At 48.5% G+C, this 21,553-nt stretch overlaps 1 protein-coding gene across 2 annotated transcripts in view; it reads right to left on the bottom strand.

Annotated features, from left to right (window-relative positions):
- BBS9 (Bardet-Biedl syndrome 9) overlaps positions 1-21,553 on the bottom strand; it is a 384,264-nt gene that overhangs the window by 54,717 nt on the left and 307,994 nt on the right. For both annotated transcript variants that reach the window (XM_066354391.1, XM_066354392.1), the window contains one exon: positions 7,424-7,646. In XM_066354391.1, the coding sequence (XP_066210488.1) occupies positions 7,424-7,646 (223 nt within the window). The remainder of the gene's footprint in view (positions 1-7,423; positions 7,647-21,553) is intronic.

A 21,553-nucleotide genomic window follows, 5' to 3' on the forward strand; every position in this document is an offset into this window, starting at 1 on the left:
TTGTAAAGAGCCAAGCCAGCTCCGGAACCCATGGACTTCTTATGTCAAAGTCCACTTCAGAACAGTATTTGCCCATTTTGAACCTGGCTCCTTTAAAAAAAAAATAGACGCAGTATCATACTCTCTGTCAAAGAAACCGATTCAGAAGGCACTTAGTAATTTTTCCTGTGGTTTTTCCTATATTAAATTCATCTAAATTTTCTTAACAAAAGATTTCAAACTTATAAAAATTCAAATAAAGCCTGACGAGGTGGTGACACAGTGGATAGAGCGTTGGACTGGGACACAGAGGACTCAGGTTTGAAACCTCAAGGTCGCCGCCTTGGGCATGGGCTCACTGGCTTGAGCAAGGGGTCACTGGCTTGAAGCCCAAGGTCGCTGGCTTGAGCAAGTGGTCACTGACTCTGCTGTAGCCCCTAGGTCAAGGCACATATGAGAAAGCAATCAATGAACAAATAAGGCGCTTCTCATCTCTCTCCCATCCTGTCTGTCTGTCCCTATCTGTCCCTCTCTGTGCGTCTCTCTCTGTCTGTCACACAGACAAAAATTCAATTAAAGTATAAACCCCAAAGCTAAACCATACTGACAACCCCAAATGTCTTATCCAGCATCAAAGAACTAAATTTAAATTTTGTTGAAATGAGCCGTTTGGAAGGAGCCTCAAAATAGCATCTAATCCTTGAAGCAACAGGTCATTGATTCATTTTAAAACATTAGACAATGGAAATTTTAAATATTTCTCCCAAAAGGACAGAATAGATACCTTATTCAGATTCATACTCTTTTGTTCTCCTACCTACTCAAGACAGTAGAGATGCACAAAATACTAATTATTGGGTGGTCCACACCACATCTCAAAATAAGTCTTCTAACCCATGTCCACAAAAAGGCTCACCTTACTTATTAAAGCTTCTCTGCTCCCCTTGCCCCCCTCCTGGCCCAGGAATCCGGTAGCACCGAAGAAAATACAGGGGAAGCTATGGTCCACTATGACTTCCGGCTCATTTGATCACTTTAAGAAAATATCCGCTTGAGACGTGTGAGCCTGGATTATCTTTAAACCTTTCTCCTGGCCCAGCCTGCTCTGCCCACCCTGCTGTGGGGCCCACACCGTTTGCTCTCCAAGCTTCCATCCGATGGGCCGTCACTAATTCACACCAGCTCTTGGTGAGCAAAGCATCATCACCTAGACGACGTAAAGTGTGAAACCCATACAGAGACGGGAGAAGCTCTAGTGTTCACGAGGTTAGAACGTTAGTCTCCAAATATCATGAGTTAGGCCCACCCGGACACGCGGGAGGTTTTGCCTATGTCCTTGACAGCTTCAAGTCTTCGCTGTACTTGGGGCCACTGAAATACTGTCCTAGACACTGAGGTCACAAAAGGAAGTCTCAGCCCCAACACCTGCATGGACGAAGCAGGTAAGCACATATGTATGAGGCCGGCTAGGCCACTGCCAAAGGCACTCACATTCAGATTTTTAAAAACATGACCCTACGGCAGGGGTCCCCAAACTACGGCCCGCGGGCCACATGCGGCCCCCTGAGGCCATTTATCCGGCCCTCGCCGCACTTCCGGAAGGGGCACCTCTTTCATTGGTGGTCAGTGAGAGGAGCATAGTTCCCATTAAAATACTGGTCAGTTTGTTGATTTAAATTTACTTGTTCTTTATTTTAAATATTGTATTTGTTCCTGTTTTGTTTTTTTACTTTAAAATAAGATATGTGCAGTGTGCATAGGGATTTGTTCCTAGTTTTTTTTATAGTCCGGCCCTCCAACGGTCTGAGGGACAGTGAACTGGCCCCCTGTGTAAAAAGTTTGGGGCCCCCTGCCCTACAGTCCTCTGGGACTCTTGCTCTACTAGAGTCCAAGGGAAAAATGCATCCTGCTGAGATGAGGAAAGAGACACGGAATGGAAGTGTGACACTCCAGCACGGATGAAGCACCTGAGCTGCAGATGAGAGCCATGCAGCAAGAAGAATTCATCCAGAAAAGGCGAGGCTACATCTGGAGAGGGACCCCGAAGGCCGGTCAAGGCTGGCAGGAGAAACATCAGGCTGAGAAGCCCATAAGGTCATTCCGAGTGGGGAAGGTTTTCAAACTCAGGACGCCAGGGAGGACGCTGACATCACGGCCTTTACCAAGAAAGTCACATCCACGGTGCTGGGCTCATAAAGTCATGAGGCTCGAAACCCCAAAGGGTTTTTATTCTGACATGTTTGCCCATCTGCAATTCAATAAGGAAACGCGGTAAAAATTACACACACTCCCGCCCTTTCTTACCAACCACGAGGTCACTGCACCTTCCCGTGCCTCGGTGACCTCAGCGGCTAAGTGAGGGAGGTGAACACGATGACTTCTGAGCTCCCGCTCAGCTATTAAACAAGCTCGTGTCTGTGAAAAGTACTTGTACGCTTACGTGTCCAGGAATCCAGCGCTTTCTAACACGCCGCTTCCCTGCATGTATTCTGAGACAACTCTGCTGGCTAAACTAACACTGTAAGTTGCACAATGACTGCCTTGAAGCAGAAATAATTCATTGTATTTGTTATCTCTGTGGTGATGGTATCGTGTCCCCCATGGAGAAAATAAAAATCAGGCATGAAACAAAGACACCTCTTTAATATATTCCTTCTAGCAAAGAAAAGAGACAGCGTGAAACTATTTCAGCCCCTCTTCTCCCCCGCTGCAAGGACAGTTTGAGGGGACAGGAGGCCACACCAGGAATAGCTCTCCCAGGAGGAAGCCGGGGCTGGAAATGCACGTGTCCTGTCACCGTCCGTGTGGTCAAGAAGCTGGGCTGGGGGGTACAGAAGGCTCGGACTCCAGACCCAGCCCTTCCGGTGGCCATGGAGGCCTGGGCAAGATTTTTAGCGTTTCCTAACTGTTTTCTGTTTGTAAAACAGCAGAATTTCTATGTTTCTCCTACCTTAAAAAAATGTGTGAAGTACAGAAATCAGTGTGTGAAAACGGAGGGTTCTAGGGCGGAAAGGCTGGATGGGTTGTGGCGCATGGCAACAACGGGTCACCAACAGTAAGAACCCTCCCTGTCATGATCAGATCAGGGCGCGTGGGAGAGTCGCTCAGAGTCCAAGAGCGGGTCATGGGCAAGTAAAAGTGAGAGGCTGGGGCCGTGACAGCGAGGCGCCTGTGCGCGCAGCCTCGGTCTCCCCAGGGGCAGGAACTAGGTCGGAATGGGCATGGAAGGCACAGGCCTGATGCGCAGACTCCCGGCTTGTGAACAAACACAACTCTCTTCCTTCGTTTCTCCCTTCCTTCCCTCCCCCCTCCTCTCCTCGGCCCCTCCCTTCCACACTGTCACAGTTCTGCACAGAGGCTTGCACAGAGGGAGCACCGTAATCAGTGCACGTGACTGAGGGAGGGGCACCACTGTCCCTGGGCGCGCACGGGACTGAGGGAGGAGCACCGCTGTCCCTGGGAAGCACGTGACTGAGGGAGGAGCACCACTGTCCCTGGGCGCGCACGTGACTGAGGGAGGAGCACCGCTGTCCCCGGGCGTGCACGTGACTGAGGGAGGAGCACCGCTGTCCCTGGGCGTGCACGTGACTGAGGGAGGAGCACGCTGTCCCCGGGCGCGCATGTGACTGAGGGAGGAGCACTGCTGTCCCCGGGTGCACACGTGACTGAAGGAGGAGCACACTGTCCCCAGGTGCACACGTGACTGAGGGAGGAGCACCGCTGTCCCCGGGCGCGCATGTGACTGAGGGAGGAGCACTGCTGTCCCCGGGTGCACACGTGACTGAAGGAGGAGCACACTGTCCCCAGGTGCACACGTGACTGAGGGAGGAGCACCGCTGTCCCCGGGCGTGCACGTGACTGAGGGAGGAGCACCGCTGTCCCTGGGCGTGCACGTGACTGAGGGAGGAGCACGCTGTCCCCGGGCGCGCATGTGACTGAGGGAGGAGCACTGCTGTCCCCGGGTGCACACGTGACTGAAGGAGGAGCACACTGTCCCCAGGTGCACACGTGACTGAGGGAGGAGCACGCTGTCCCGGGCGCGCATGTGACTGAGGGAGGAGCACTGCTGTCCCCGGGTGCACACGTGACTGAAGGAGGAGCACACTGTCCCCAGGTGCACACGTGACTGAGGGAGGAGCACCGCTGTCCCCGGGCGCGCATGTGACTGAGGGAGGAGCACACTGTCCCCAGGTGCACACGTGACTGAGGGAGGAGCACCGCTGTCCCCGGGCGCGCACGTGACTAAAGGAGGAGCACGCTGTCCCCGGGCGCGCACGTGACTGAGGGAGGAGCACCGCTGTCCCCGGGCGCGCATGTGACTGAGGGAGGAGCACACTGTCCCCAGGTGCACACGTGACTGAGGGAGGAGCACCGCTGTCCCCGGGCGCGCATGTGACTGAGGGAGGAGCACACTGTCCCCAGGTGCACACGTGACTGAGGGAGGAGCACCGCTGTCCCCGGGCGCGCATGTGACTGAGGGAGGAGCACACTGTCCCCAGGTGCACACGTGACTGAGGGAGGAGCACCTCTGTCCCCGGGCGCACGTGACTGAGGGAGGAGCACCGCTGTCCCTCCCTGGGCGCGCACGTGACTGAGGGAGGAGCACCTCTGTCCCCGGGTGCACACGTGACTGAGGGAGGAGCACCGCTGTCCCCAGGTGCACACGTGACTGAGGGAGGAGCACCGCTGTCCCTGGGCGCACACGTGACTGAGGGAGGAGCACCGCTGTCCCCGGGCGCACACGTGACTGAGGGAGGAGCACGCTGTCCCTGGGCGCGCACGTGACTGAGGGAGGAGCACGCTGTCCCCGGGCGCGCATGTGACTGAGGGAGGAGCACGCTGTCCCCGGGCGCGCATGTGACTAAGGGAGGAGCACCGCTGTCCCCAGGTGCACACGTGACTGAGGGAGGAGCACCGCTGTCCCTCCCGGGGTGCACACGTGACTGAGCGAGGAGCACCGCTGTCCCTCCCGGGGTGCACACGTGACTGAGGGAGGAGCACCGCTGTCCCTCCCGGGGTGCACACGTGACTGAGGGAGGAGCACCGCTGTCCCCAGGTGCACACATGACTGAGGGAGGAGCACCGCTGTCCCTCCCGGGGTGCACACGTGACTGAGCGAGGAGCACCGCTGTCCCTCCCGGGGTGCACACGTGACTGAGGGAGGAGCACCGCTGTCCCTCCCAGGGCGCACACGTGACTGAGGGAGGAGCACCGCTGTCCCTCCCAGGGCGCACACGTGACTGAGGGAGGAGCACCGCTGTCCCTCCCTGGGCGTGCACGTGACTGAGCGAGGAGCACCGCTGTCCCTCCCAGGGCGCACACGTGACTGAGCGAGGAGCACCGCTGTCCCTCCCGGGGCGCGCACGTGACTGAGGGAGGAGCACCGCTGTCCCTCCCTGGGCGTGCACGTGACTGAGGGAGGAGCACCGCTGTCCCTCCCCGGGCGCCCGGGGCCTCTGCCCAAGGCGCTGCCACTGGGCCCCGCTGGACGGGGACATGGAGAAGAGAAGGCAGACGTACCAGCCAACCCAGGGCGGAGTCTGTCTCTTGTTAAGGTCTCCCTTTTTTTTTTTTTTTTTTTTTTTTTTTTTTTTTTTTTCATTTTTCTGAAGCTGGAAACAGGGAGAGACAGTCAGACAGACTCCCGCATGCGCCCGACCGGGATCCACCCGGCACGCCCACCATGGGGCGGTGCTCTGCCCCCCAGGGGGCCGATGCTCTGCCCATCCTGGGCGTCGCCATATTGCGACCAGAGCCACTCTAGCGCCTGAGGCAGAGGCCACAGAGCCATCCCCAGCGCCCGGGCCATCTTTGCTCCAGTGGAGCCTTGGCTGCGGGAGGGGAAGAGAGAGACAGAGAGGAAAGCGCGGCGGAGGGGTGGAGAAGCAAATGGGCGCTTCTCCTGTGTGCCCTGGCCGGGAATCGAACCCGGGTCCTCCGCACGCTAGGCCGACGCTCTACCGCTGAGCCAACCGGCCAGGGCAAGGTCTCCCTTTTATATATGTCTCCTCCCTCAAGCCTGTGTTTTTCCGATTGGCAAGGGAGGGGGAGCCATAGACTGAGTGCTGATGACAGCGGATATTTCTCATTTACTGCCTCATTGGGCCTAAACATTTATTTCTTAGGAAAACGATCCTGCAAAAGTGGGCAGAATATGGACAGAGGCCGAAGGACCAGTCGGAGGATGTTAACAAGGGCAGGATGAAGAGGACCTAAATTGTGACACGCTGTCCCCACTGTTTCTAGGCAGGAGAGCGTTTCTATTCTGCAATGCCATATCAGAAATACTCTTTTGGAATAAAGGGTTCTATCTGCGTATGATTAAGGTAAAAAGAAGTATAAAGACCATAGAACACAGAACCCTATGACCCTAAACCTGCTATCCCCACCCCCACCCCACCCCACCCCAGATTCAGAGGCCGAATCACACCTGTAACAGCGGTAAGAACTACAGTGTGAATTTTCAAAGTGTGTCTGTTCCGAGCACTGTCCTGGATGCTACACAAACATCTGAGGCCCTGGGGACAAGGGGGGATTCTTGTATCAGAAACAAAGACTCTGGGGAGTTCACTGACACACGCCAGGGTCACATACGTGCTGGGCACAGAGACAGGACCCAGACACTGGCTGGCCTGCGTCCGGAGCCTGTGCGTTTCAGACCAGGCTAGGCTGGCTCCCTGTCTTGTCTTTTCGGGTTTCTGCTTGCATTCCTTCGTACTTCTAGAAATGCTGATTGAGGGGGAAAGGCCGCAACAGGAAGAGCGGCAGTGTGGGCAGGAGGGGGGGGCCCACACCACTTCCCATCCGATGGTTTCCAGAGGACCGAGGTGCTACAGCTGCTGCGTTTAATACACCCACTTACTTGACACTGAGAAGAGGGAGAGAGGGCGGGGCTGCTGCCTCTAAGGGGCCATCTGTCCTTGCTGCCCGTGGTCATCACTGACTGCCCGCAGAGGGCACAGCTGGTCCCTCTCACCCTGGCCCGCTGGCGCCTCGCGTCCTGACCCCTGGTTATTTTCTTCGTCTCTCCCTCCTTATTCTGATGACCGCAGGCCAAGCTGAAGGGGCGGGACTCATCTGGATAACATCCGCGGCTTGCATTATGCTATTTTCATCTAAGAAATATGGTATCGCGAGATCACATTTAGTTTTCTTCTCTAATCCACTTTTTATTGGTTAGAAGCAAGAAAGATGGATCATCTATTTAAAAGCAGAGAAAAGAAGGGGGGAAAAGCATGCTACTCTAGAAATGTCTAACACACAAATATTCCAAAATTATTTATCTAAGTTGGTTACCCTGGGATATCTGAGGGGAGACATGAGAGAGTTTTTCTTTGCTATCATCACTTTATATGAACTGTAGACCCCCAAATACAACCGCAGACACATCCCTTTAATCTGGGGCAAGCGTGGTGGTCCTCAGGCGCAGGGGCAGGGCTCTTACCTGGCATGACCATGGTCGGCGAGGCCGCGGCGTCGGTGCTGAGGCAGAGACGCCCCCCTTTGGCTAATCTGTCACAGAGCAAGGTGATGTGTTTCTTCAGTCGGCTTGTGTCTTTGGGTTTGCTCAGCTGGCAGCTGAGGCTCAAAGCCTGCTCCTTGGAACTCTTCGATAGGCAGGTCTTCAAGAGATGTGAGACAGCAGCATCCACCGTTTCTTCCCAGCCCTGGAGGCAAAAGCCAGTTTTGAATATACGCAAAGATGGTAAGTGAGCCAAGTAGGCACTTAACGGTTAACTGAGTTGTGAGATGATTGCTGTTTGGAATACTCCAGACCAGTCTGGTTTTGAAGTCTAGCTCTGCATGCTGTTTGGCCTTGAGCAAGCTACTAAATTCTTCTTAGCCTCAATCTGATCTACAAATGAGGATATGGACAGTCCGCGCCTCCAAGGGTTGGGGTGACTTGAGAGATGGTATATGAGAAGCTTTAGCCCTGTGCCCGGCATGAGCCACCGGTAGCAACAACGACCATCTCAAGTGCAGGTGTGTCGGGGGACCTGGAGGTTGGAGCTGTCAGGATTACAGGTCATTTTGCCTGATCTTCCTGCTGAAGGGTCTGGAACTAGTTGGCGCAGGGAGAACCTCTGGATATCACGGGAGAAAGTTGAATGACGGGGAAACCCTGATGTCGCACTCAGCTCTTGGTCCCATGGTCTCGGGGTCACAGGCAGAGGCCAGAGGACCTTATTTCAAGATGGTTTTTATGAGACACAAGCCTGTCCAGTCTTCACTGTGTCACTTCACTATGACAAAATGTGACACAAAGAAAGGAGCGTCCACTGATCCCACTTTAGCTGCGAACAACGTGGCTGTTGGGCAGGGACCTCAGGGAGGCTGGTATTGCCGTCAGGTATTGTCACCAATGTGACTCCGTCTGTACCCAGGGTCTGGTAAACTTAGAGCTCCTGACAACCAAAGTGGACATGTAAAGGAGGACAGTGGATGAATGGATTCCCACAGAGCAGTGCAGAATTGTCCTAGCCCCTCCTACAGAGCTGAGCCTGCGGCTCGGAAAGAGAGAGCCCTGGGAGACTTCGCTGCTCTTCCCACTTCAGCCTCAGCCCCATCAGCGGCGCCACCAGCTGCTTTTGAACACGCACATCGGGTCAGGTTACTCCTACACGTCAACTCCTAAACCCAGGTGCCGGTGGAGCATACGCAGCACCTGCTGCCCCTGGGCCTGCTCATTCAGTTCTCATTCAGTTCTCCTCCTCCCCCTTGCGCCCCCACCTGCACCCCCCACCGGGCCCCTGCACCGGCTCTCCCACGGCCACGCTGCTCCACGCTGTATCTGGCTGACTCCCGCTGACAGCCCAGCTCGGGCACCACCTTCCAGGGTCACATCTGTGGGCCCCTTTCAGGGCTCTGAGACCCCACACATCCCGTTCCGTCACAGCACTCCTCCCCCGGGCTGTGGTCACGACCTACATGTCTGCTTCCCCCGACAGTGCAGATCCCCGCACCCGGGCACTGTGCTGAGCGAACAGAGGGCCGTCAAGACACGTTCGCGGGACCGAGATGGTGAGCGTTGAGACGGATCTTACACTTGGGAAGACCTCTTGAAGATCTCCAGTCAAAGCATGTGCGATTTGACCAGGCTCTCGTATACAACAATAGCAGTCATCCATCGAGGTGGGGCTGCCTTCACACCCGAAGTTACTACTTTGGGAGGCAGGTCATTACTTACAGGATGTGTGTAACTAGCAAAAAGCTATCCCTACCCTGAGCCAAGATCAGCCCCACTCTGGCCTTTACCCTCCAGAGCCACACAGAATAAATCTAACCTCCCTTCTGTATGACAGCCCTCTATATCTGTGAAGACAGCGACCCGGTACCCTCTTTTCCAGAATAAACATCCCCAGTTCCTCAGCTCTCCCTTATATAAACATAGTTTCAACTTTTCTCTCTATCCTAACCATTCGCCTCTGAGTGAGCGCCAATTTCAAACACTTAAAAATTTATACAGCTAACTAGAGAATACCAAACTGACCCCAAGATACCAGGCTGGCGATGAAACTGCGTGCGGGGAGGGACACGGCTGTCCTGCTGTTCCCCGGGAACTCTCCCAGCCAGCCTGGCCTCCGGTCGCCTCGGCTCTCTGGGCACCCACACCGGACGCTCTCGATCCACAATGAACGGACAGATCACTGACCCCGGGCCAAGCTCTCCTCTCTCACCACACTGTTTGCTTCTGGGCTTAGGCATAGCTTTTTAGACCCAAGTGTACTCTATGTATCTACTCAAGAACTTCCAACTGCTTTCTAAAATCAAGCTTTTTTTTTTTTTTTTTTTTTTACCCTATGGTCCCATGACAGGTACTACTGGGCAAACTAAGAAATAAATTAATTATTTTACGTTGGTCTTCAAAATCTTTTCAAGAAGAGTTGAAGACCATAAAAAACAGCTTGCTACCCCAAACCATTAGAGAACCACTAGTTACTACAAAGACATCTCTATGCAACTAAACTAGATAAAAATCTAAACTAGATAAATACCTACAATTGAATTTGCATTTCAGTAACAATGGGAAGATATAAATTAAGACAAAATGGCAGCCCTGATGTCATGAGAGAGAACATATTTTCGAGTTGACTTTGGAGCAACTGACAAAGACCTCTGGAGTATACATATGAACAATCCTTTATGTATAATTTGGCATTTGTGTGCTCTGTGGTCATTTCAGCATTAAAACAGTTCCTACTATTTTATAGACTATTCATCTAAGCATACTACTGTTTTCAGAAGGAGGTCACAGTAGCCTGTTGGATCATTTAAGTAGATATGGTATTAGTTAATATAGAGGTACTACAGTTTCCTTCCCTACTGCCAACTTGCAGATCAAGTAGAAAACCGTGTCATGTTTAGGGATTTGGCACGGATATTTCTTTACTCTAATGAGGCATGATGTCAATACTTCAGAAAGGTTGCTACTAAAATACAGGGTTCTTATTTGGAGGGCCTGAACTGCTACATAAACTCAAATATGGTAATGAAAAGGAATGTTTACGAGACAAAAAAAAAAAAAAAAAGAGCTTTTGTAACAAGAGTTTCGTTACATAAAAACGCAACGTGATAATTCACTGATGAAGCACGGAGCATACTACCTGATGAAATGCGAAACCAAACTGTGGGAATGTAGAATCTCAAGGGTGAAAGGCACCTGGAAGGTGGGGTACTACTGTAACCACCCCACGCCTCTGACACACAGAGCACAGCGGCAACGCCAGCAGCAAGCACAAGGGTGCTTCAAACCGGCGGACTCTCACCCTCTCTCTCTAAGCTAATGTTCTGCATTTGACCCGGACTCCCGCTCTGACCTTGATGCCTTAGACAGCGGAACACAAGGTAGATGGCCTGAATTATCATGAAGCTTGATCTAGGGGAGCCATATTCAGTTTTAAAACAAAACGTTGGTGATGTCCCACACAGCCGATCCCCTTGACAGAGCAGTACAGGTGGCTTCAGGCATGAGCATGACTCGGTAGCAACTTACAAAAAAATCAAGACTGAAAAATCAGATTGATCATAAAGATTCCAGATGAAAGCTGGGGATGGTAAATTGGATCATTTGAACCAGTCATCCCACTGAGATTAACTAGGAAAATTCATAAAAATAATCTCTTTGGAGCTCCAGGAAAGCTAACAAGATAGTCATTACCAGGTCAAGATTGTGATAACGCTGTGTTCTTAACAATCTCAAAGATCAAAGGATGAACTCAGTAAAAAAATGTCTACCAATACAAGAATTCATGGATTTAAGTGAAGTAGTAAAGCAAACATTCATGACAAGAAAATGACTGCAAGACCATACTTTCTTCACGTGATCTTAGCCAAAAGGCCGAGAAGCGACGGGGACCATACTTTCTTGCAAAGCAAAAAGCTAAAGGCTTTCCAGGATGTAAGACAAGAAGCTACAGATAGAAGAAGTGTGTTATATTTTGTTACTGAGATACAAGCACACAGATTACTACCTTATGCCAAGCAATACAACTGAAGCAGGAAAAAATTGCCAAATCCCTGGAATAGATTTGGTTGATTAATTAATGTATCACACGGGACTATTAGTAGAGCAGTAAACATCAATTAGCCTAAAATTTTCTGCTAACTCTGAACAGAAGCTGCTGAACTTCCAACAACATGTGATTCAGCTGGGGGCAGCGGCGGAGGGGAGTGGCAGGGGACAGAAGGGAGCTCCCCGCGACTCAAAAAGGGACATTTTTAGAACGGGTGTTTTTCGGAAGAAAATTCATGAAAGCAGCGGTGGCGTCCTCCTAAAGGCTGCGTCAGCAACGCCCTTCACGGCACACGGGCGGTGCTGCGTGGAGAAACACGGACCGTGGTGGGTTGGCCTCGAAAGAATCAAACCTTGAATGTGAAGAAGTGTCAGGAACACGTTAACTAATTTATGTGGTTCTTATCTGTCTGCTTTATTCAGACACGAGAGTAACTTATGAACTCTATGACTAAGTAGGTCTAAGAGAGCGCTTTCGATCATTACTAAAAACTTTAAGTGATTGAAAAAAACAAAACACTACATCATAGTTGAATCGGTCGTGTTTTCTTTTTCCTAAGTGGTCCATGAACTAATGCTGTAACTCACAAGAGATGGCATCTTGCTGTTGAAATACAGCAGGGACGCAGGAAGAGCCCCGAGTTCTTAGCTGACTCATGCTCGCGCCCAGCATCCCATCAGCACTCTATGTACAACCAATCGCCACGAGAATCTGAAGATACGCCAGGTGCCCTCATCCCAGCTGCACACCTGTGACGAGTCATTTCCGAATGCCCAACGCCGCACGCGCAGTGCAACTCCCTCAGGTATGGTTTAGCACCTCTGTTGTTAGGATCCTAGGAGTACTTACAGTAGTGTTTCGACCTTGCAGATGGCAAAGATAACCAAACATCAAAACCCTGAGTCTAAAAATGATGGTGAAGACGCCCAGGAGAGGCTCTGGCTTATTGAGACCAAATAGGCAATGTAATTTTCAGTTACTCTGGGTAAGAAGTAGAATTTGGATATGTCTTATTGAAGAACAAAAACCTTAGGATATACCTTATTAAATATTTTTTTTTCATTCCAGTTTATGATGTTTCAGTAAATCATTTATAGTAAACCATAGCTACCTAATGAAGTCCAGGTTATGTAGTAAGAAAAAATAGAGAGAGTGAAAGATACACCTGAAAAGTAAGAAGAAATTCCATGCATCACAGCTGCTCAGATGCAGACACGGCCCTTCTCTCAGCCTAACACGTGTGGGAGGCAGGGGGCCTCTGGTTCTGAGGCCTCTGAGCTGTCAGATTCCTCAGTGCACAAACCGTGTTTCCAGCAAATTCCGGGCATGCCTTCACGAGCAAGGCACTGCAGGGCCAAGTCCACTCACTTTCTTAATCTCCTGCTCTTCCTCCGCAGCCCGTGTGTACTGGTTCAGGAGCGACAGAATGCGAACACAAGCCGAAAGCAAATCTGAACGGCCACTCTCGCCTCTCTTCAAAGAGGATCCAAAGCTCAGAGAGTTCCATAATCTGCCTAAGGATGCAGAGCTCAGAAAAGTATTTGCTCAGAAAGGGGGTTATTTCACCCCCAGCCTGACATAATATTCTATTCGACTGACACGCCACAATTTGCATTTTCCAAGTATTAGCATTTTAGGTTGCTTTCAGGAGTTCCTAATTACAGACGTAAACATCATGGTACCAAACGGGCTTGACTGAACTACTTTGAGTGCATTGGCTTAGATTACGAGAGGCAAGTGTTGGGTTCGTTTTGTGACCCACATTTTCCCAGAAGACCGTCCGGAAAGAGTGTTTATCAGAAATAGGCAGGTCTGTCTATGTCACTATATATCTGTCAGCAGCAGCACTATTACCTAATTTGGCTAAATCAATTCAGGTGAAGTATACCTAATAGTCATTTTCACTTTAGTACATTCATCATCAATAGAACTGAAAATGTGTGTGTTTACAGATTTGAATTACAGGGTGTGAACTAACGTATGTATAAATATGTGCGTGTGGTGGTCTGACTGTCGCAGGGGTCCCCAAACTTTTTACATAAGGGGCCAATTCACTGTCCCTCAGACGGTTGGAGGGCCGCCACATACAGTGCTCCTCTCACTGACCACCAATGAAAGAGGTGCCCCTTCTGGAAGTGCGGCGGGGGGCCGGATAAATGGCCTCAGGGGGCCACATGCATTCGTCATCCACACGGGAGAAATCAGGTTTTGCTCTTAGAGAACCCGAAATGTTCGCGGTTGCTCACAAGGAGCAGTGCAAAATCAAAGTAGAATGCTTCCTTTAAAAAATGATTTAAAATATATAAGTTGTTGAAGGAGGATCTGTCATTATATGAAGCGTTATAAAAATACATGGGGTATCAAGCAATCCCCAGAGACCTCTATCTGACTCTCTGCTCAGTTTAAGCTTTAATTCCGTGGGGAGATAGGAGAATCTAACCTTATGAGAAGACCAGACAAGCACAGGGACCATTTTAGAGTATAGAATGAGGGTTAGATTATGTCATACTCACAAGTGAAATTCACAAGAGAATGAGAGCCAGAATAAATAGGGAGGAAGTGAAAACCGATCTGCCTCTTAAAGAGGGTGGTGGAGAGGTAAACAGAGGACACTGTTCGAGGTGAAGAAGAAAGCGCTCTTAGCCCCAGCCTCACGGAAAGTTGTGTGCCCATGGAAAGTCGGCTTTCCCAGAACGACGTGGGGGGGCTGGGGAGTCGCAGAAAATCACTTTTAGGAAGAAAGTCTGGTGGAGCCAAGTGACTGGAAGTCCTGACAGCCTGGCACTGGAGTCCGAGCTGAACCAGGGTCAGGGAGCCACAGAAAATGCCTGAGCACACGTGTGACCAGAGACCAGTGGGCGGGGCCCGGCAGTGACGCGCAGGGCACGCCAGGGAAGAGACATGCGCAGAAAGGCTCACTCAAAGGCCACGGGAAGCCAGGCAGAGTGGCACGGGTGTGAGCCAAGGGGGGTTCACAGAAACATCTCCAAATGTGTAACAGGCCCAGCGACTGATGAGACCATGAGGTGCAGCTGTGCGTGTTGTGGCAGACAGAGCTCTGGTTTCAGGGGACCGCGTCACCAGTACCCGTGAGTGCATTTCTAAAAGAATGCAAGGTCCCAGAAATGTCAAAATCTGCTCTTCATGATTAAGAGTCTCAAACTAGGTTGTGGAAAGGTATTTTAAGGAAGTTGAACTGATACAGGATACATACACTTGCAGTGTGGAATCCAATCGGTAAGCAGTAGGAGGGTGATGAGGGTCACTGTTTTCTTCACTCTGGCTGTATCAATTTTACTTATTTAGCTATTCATCTTTATTTCAAAAAGGATTTGAGCTAGCATACAGGAGAATGACGCTCCAATTAATCAATTGTTCTTTTTTATTGATTTTTTAAAATTATTTTTATTTGTTTATTCATTTTATAGGAGAGAGAGAGAGAAAGAGAGAGAGAGAGAGAAGGAGGGAGGAGCAGGAAGCATCAACTCCCATATGTGTCTTGACCAGGCAAACCCAGGGTTTTGAACCGGCGACTTCAGCATTCCAGGTCGACACTTGATCCACTGCGCCACCACAGGTCAGACACTTTTTTATTGATTTTAATTTATTGTGTTTACATAGATTCTAGCGTTCATTTCTTCAGTCTCCTATCCTTTAACGCATAAAGGATATTAAATGTGCCCGTATTTGATCTACACGAGCCAAGTTTAAGAACTTACACATCGTCGCTTATACACTGGATCCTACTCGGTTCCAGTTCTGATGGACTTCGACCATTTCCATTTTAAAACAGCAAGCGAGTCATCGGGCAGGCTCTGGGATCTGTTACACAAAGTCTGACAAAGCAAAAAGGGTTGCGCCTAACCAGCAACCACACGGCGGAGAGGGTCGCCATTATGAACATAAACCTCATTCTTTTCTTGTTTATTTTGCTGGGCTAAGATCATGGGAATTACCAAAATATTCACTTTCTGCACTCTGTTCCCACAGACGGTTACGATTGTGATGCTACTTGAACACTCACAACAGGCAGGCTTCATACTGACACCAGACTTCCTCCTTTTGTTTGCCTTTTAAGAAGAGGTCATTAATAACAGTAATGATTAGCCATCTCCGTCATCACTCACTCCAGACAGGCAGCACAATGGCCCTTACATCAAATCTGACCTGTGACGCAGAAGTCTTTAAACCTTGTAAGTGAGCCTTGATAAGTCTCTCCACACAATAGGACTTCCTATTATAAACATCTGTTTTCTCACATGAGCCATGTTGAACAGGTTAAAAGTAAGTTTCCCTTTCCCTATCAGTTTGCAAAAGAAATAATCAATCAAAAAGTAAGGCTGAAGGTTCAAATCTCCATCTTTACTTTCCCAGGGGGGTTTTTAACATTCAATACTAGAGAAGGCAACTATGAAACCCTTAAGAATGCAATATGTCTTTTCTGCTTAAAATAGTACATAATATCTACTGAAGATATTACACGCATATTGAGAGAAAAGACCAAATCAGGCAAAATGCTGTGCAATGTGCCAATATTCCTTCCAGCTCTAGGACTGTATGTCATCGGGTTCCCAGACCAGTGCACTGTTGCTCTCTTGTCATTAGAGAGTCCTCTGGAGACACGTGGAACACAAATGAACGTTCGGAGCAGAAGTCTGAAATAGCCCATTTGGAAATACCAACACTGCTCCTCCTGGCTGTCTTGCCATCTGCTGGACTTCATGTCAAAGAATCTTAGTCATCTAAGCTGTTTACTAGGAAAATGAGAAGCAGATCCACACAGAAACCAGGAAGGGCAGAGAGGAGTCATCCACATACCAACGCCAAGGGATAGCGACTTCCTCCAAGGCTGCATTCAGGAGGATTAGGAGGCCATGTGCGGGCTCAACAGGAAAGAATCCGTGACAACTGCAAGGCCCACCGAGGCCGTATGAAGACGGAGCAGCAGCACTCTTGCCAGCTTCTTGCCTCCCCTTTACATATAGATGCACACCTCCCCCTAGAGAAGCTTCTTGCTCCTGGGAGAATGTCTGGTTCTTGTGCATATGACCAGGCTGGTCTCAGAACACCAGAAGGAAGGGCTTCTGATGCAAACACCACGGGGTCACGTCATGCCAGTTCCTGCGCTACTTCAGTAACTTGTTAAAATATGCTGGAGGTGGTGTTCACCCCACTGACCAGACCCTTTCCCTCTTGACGACTGAGAGTATGCAATAGAATTTTCTACAATGATGAAAACGTTCTGTATCTGCCTTGCTCAATGTGGCAGCCACTCACCACATGTGGCCGTTGAGTAATTCAAATATAGCTTTTGAGAGCGAGGAGCTGAAATTTTATCCCATTTTAATTTATTTAAATTTCAACTTAAATAGTCACATGGGGCAAGTGGCTACCATATTAGAGGGCAAGTACTATGTGTCGACAGCTGAGTGTGAGTAGGAGCTGTCTGCTTGCAATGTTGAAGTAAACTCACACAGGCTGGGGTGTGTTTTGTGTACTGAGGACGCTAAGTGCCTAGAACAGTGCCTGAAACATGGTAGGTAATGTATATTTGTTGAATGCATAAATGACTGGATAAAAGACCTGTCCCATTAATGAGGCCAGTCCTGAGGTATAGTCTTACAGCTTTGGGCTTCTGCATCATAGGAAGGGAGGTGGATAATAATCTCAATTAAATACTCTCTCAGACTCAAACCAGTAACATAGCCCTCACTGATCTAAGAAGAGACAGTGTTTTCCGGAGAGCTTCTGTAGCCAGTGTGTCAGGAAAGGCTGGTTTCAACTCTGCCTTGAGAATTCAAATACTCTGAAACACCTACAGTCCCTGACCTGAAAATAAGAAAATAAGTTGTCTTAGAATTGCCCTATCAAGTACTCTGAGAGAACATTATTTTGGCCAAAACTTCCTCATCACAGGAAGACGGTAGAGACAAGATCATATTATCGAATCCACTGTGGAACTGAGAGGTTCAGAGCTCTTTTTTGAGATGCCAAATAGAACATTTACTGTTTTTCTTAATGCAAAAGGGAATATGCCTACTAAAACACACTTGGCATATATAACTTTCAGCACCTTAAAAAAATCACATATAATAGTTTGCAACAGCAACAGTTATTTGCTCCCAAAATAGTATTAAGAAGTGGCAACAATGGAGAAGCATTACTAAAGACACAGATCAAAGAAAACGATGGTATATCCCAGGGGTCCCCGAACTATGGCCTGTGGGCCACATGCGGCCCCCTGAGGCCATTTATCTGCCCCTGCCGCACTTCAGGAAGGGACCTCTTTCATTGGTGGTCAGTGAGAGGAGCACATTGACCATCTCATTAGCCAAAAGCAGGCCCAGAGTTCCCATTGAAATACTGGTCAGTTTGTTGATTTAAATTTACTTGTTCTTTATTTTAAATATTGTATTTGTTCCCGTTTTGTTTTTTTACTTTAAAATAAGATATGTGCAGCGTGCATAGGGATTTGTTCATAGCTTTTTTTATAGTCCGGCCCTCCAACAGTCGGAGGGACAGTGAACTGGCCCCCTGTGTAAAAAGTTTGGGGACCCCTGGTATATCCTGTTCCATTGGGATGGTACTTAAAATATCTGATGGCCAGGTGACTCAGTGGATAAGGCGTTGTCCCGGCGCAGCGAGGTCCCTCCCAGGTTTGATGACCAGTCAGGGCACATATGGGAAGCAATCAATGAGTGCACAATGAAATGGAACAACTAGGTCAGCAAGTTAATGCTCCTTCCCTGCCCCCCTCTTCCTTTCTCTCTCTCAAATCATTGGCCAAAAAAAAGTAAAATACTTTAAAAACAAAAAAAATGAATAAAAAATAAATAAAATAAATACTGATAATATAGCGCGAAGAACATGACTTTCATTAGCAATGATAAGGTCTAGATATTTTTGTTTTGTGAACCTAACGTCATTAAGAAAAAAATACTCCAGAGTTGACTACGGCAATAAAATACAGCAAACCATCACGTGGTGCCGTTTAAAACGTAAATTCAACATCTGAGCACTTTCTTCTCCCCCTCCACACTTCTGGGGACATCTGACGTTGAACGGAGAGTCTCTGCTGAAAATGTTGTCCACATGTCAGAAGTTCTCCCCTCCCACGTGCTCTCTGCCATCCACCCTCAACCAAACCGTCTAAATTACATTCAGATTTTTGTGGTATCATAATAACTTCAATATGGGATATATTTTCAACATTCTGGTCAGAGACTCCTTTCTTCCCCGCCTCGCCCTCCTTCCAAGTTATTTCAGGCTTGCATATTTCATTTTCACATCTCGGTGGGATCCCCATCACATAACATTTATTTGTGAGGTCTAAAGGCATAATGTGGAGGATTGTGAACTAGCATGTCAAAACCACATACTGCAAGCGTATGTCTCCAAGAATGAAAAAAGGATTCCTTTTTTCTCGAGATATAGAAGCTGTCTCAACAGTCTAAGTCCAACGTGAATACCGCAACCTAATTAAAGATGAAGAGCGTAACAAGCGGTATTAAAACGTCCTTTTCGATTCATTCTTCTCCAGGTTATGTTTTTATCAAATGCCCTGTCTCATTAATGACTTCAATAGACATAATGAGTACACACACCTTCTAATCGCACCAAATTCAGACAAGCGTTGCAAGAATTCCCCCTACATGTTTTGGGAGGTATAACAGCAGGAACACAGAGGCAGAATAAGACAGGAGTTTTGAGAAGATGCTAATTCCATTCACCTGCCTAGAGGGATGGATGTATTTATATGTTCCAGAAAAATGAGGCTATTTTCAAAGACCTCTAATGTGGGAAGAAGTCTCTCTCGGGATGCAATTCCTATATTTGAGAAGGCTGACTTCTAGGAAAGTCTTCCTCTGGGTCTACCATGCTTCAGGAGCATGTGAACTGTCCAGTCACCTGGGGACCCTGCTTAGAAGGGCCCTGCACTTGCTTTAATGCTTGTTGTCACCATCTTGAAATTCCTAATAATTTTCTCTTTGAACTTGAGCTTTATATGTGGAGCCCGACGGGACAGCGAAGCGTGTGTGGGAAGGAAAGGCATGCATAAAAAACTGCCTGCGTCCTCCTCCTTCCCGCCCAGGGCCCCACACAGCCCCACACGCTCCGGGTTCCCAGGGTCCCATGCTGGACGGGAGACTCAAAGCAAGTATGAGGAAGGCATGACGCATCTGGACTGGTGAAGCAGGGGCACTGACAGCCCGGGGCCCTCCCCTTCGAACCGGAACTTGTTTTGAATGAAGACAGGAGGCAAGGGATTCAAACAGAAATGGCTACGGAAGCCCAGGACAGACCCGTTCCTGCCCTGTGTTATCCAACCACTACCCTGGAAGAGGTCCCGCCGCAGGCAAGGGGCAGGGTGAGGCGGAGCCCCTCGGCCTCGGGGCCCTTCCGCGCTCACCAGTAATCGGAAGGAGAAAGTGTGGGCCAGGCACGCATGTCGCTGAAAGTGAAACATCGACAGGGAGGTTTTGTGCAGATCCCACAGCTCTGTGAGAACGAAGGACACACGCGTGCGTGGGCTATAAAACAGGAATTGCGTCATTGTGATGATTCCGCATATGAGTTTAATGTTCTTCTATCTGTATTAAAACTGGCATTGCCCGTTATAAAGATTAATGGTAAATGCATGCTAACAGTTTAAAGTTTTCATCTTTCTATATTTGGAAAAACATAAAATAGCAAATAACACCATGATGAGAGAAAGACCGCGGAGAGTAAAAAGCTCTGTTTTCCAGTGCCTGTTTAGCCCTTTTCCTACTTTTTTTTTTCGACAAGGGAGTTGCATTTCCATTTTGCACAGGGCCCTGAAATTACACACTGGGCCCTGCCCTGCTTCTAATGCGCTGTAACATCCACTGCATCCACCTACAGTCACGTCTCGGTCGGTAGCTTCCCCCCCCTTTTCTCCATTCATTCACCCGACAAACACTGACTGCACTGGGGTGAGGCGTCATGCCAGACACTGAAAATACGAAAATGAGTGAGATAGCATTCCCATCCTCAAGTGCAGCTGAGGGGACAAATGGCCATGGAAAGGTAGTAGTAATGCCTTCCTTGCATGACTTTTAGTATGAACTATAAAAAATACACGTAAACTGTACGAACCACTTCCAACAATGGTTAGCACTCTATTCAATGACTTCATTAGGTCTTATCACTTACTGGGTAGGTCCTGTTAACGTTTGCATCTTACAGCTTCAGAAGCGGGGACTTAGATCAGTTGAGAGACTGGGCCTAAGGAGTTTTGTCACGGAGGGCTGGAGCCAGGCACTAAGGCCACCACTTTCTGGCGACTACATCTAAGCTCACAAGTGGTAGTTATCCTTCTTGTTAATATAATCCTAACCACTGTATTCTCTATTTTTTTTATTGCTACACGGTCTACATTTCCCCTTCTCAGAGGTCCATTCTAGCTGTAATTTTATCTATCTAAAGAAAAGTGTACTCTTAGTTTTTTTTTTCCAAATTACTTATTAGTATTTCGTTTAGGATATAAAATATACCTTGATTTTTTTAAAAAGTTATGACAATCTTTTGACCCAGATGTAGAAAATTAGATTCAACTGACAAAGCTTGTTATTTTCCAAATCACATTTATGATTGTTTGCTAAAATACCGCATTACTGGTTAAAAGCTGGTTAAAGACTTTGAAAGCAAACAGAACTGGGTCCAAAGCCGGGCTCCACCCCACTAGTTTCGGAAAAGGACTTAATTCTCAAAGCTGCTAAATTTTCCCATACATGAAATGGGGATGAAAATAGTAACTTAACTACCTTACGGAGCCATGTGTATATAAATTTAAATAAGATAATCCTTCTGAAACATTTAAAATAATACCTGGTGCCTAACTAGCATTTTAAAATGTTATTTTTATAATGATTATTTTTAGTGCCATGTTCTCATACCTATGTAAAATAAATTTGAAATGGCTTTTTTCTTGAAATGGTTTCCTCCAATACAGTAAGTTCAAAGTTCTCTCATTTCCAAGAGGTATATTATTTGTTTCTAATAAAATCATACAAAGGGTTCCTCCCAAATGGCAGCTGATA

The sequence above is a fragment of the Saccopteryx leptura genome, chromosome 12, assembly GCF_036850995.1.
Source record: "Saccopteryx leptura isolate mSacLep1 chromosome 12, mSacLep1_pri_phased_curated, whole genome shotgun sequence".
NCBI lineage: Eukaryota > Metazoa > Chordata > Mammalia > Chiroptera > Emballonuridae > Saccopteryx > Saccopteryx leptura.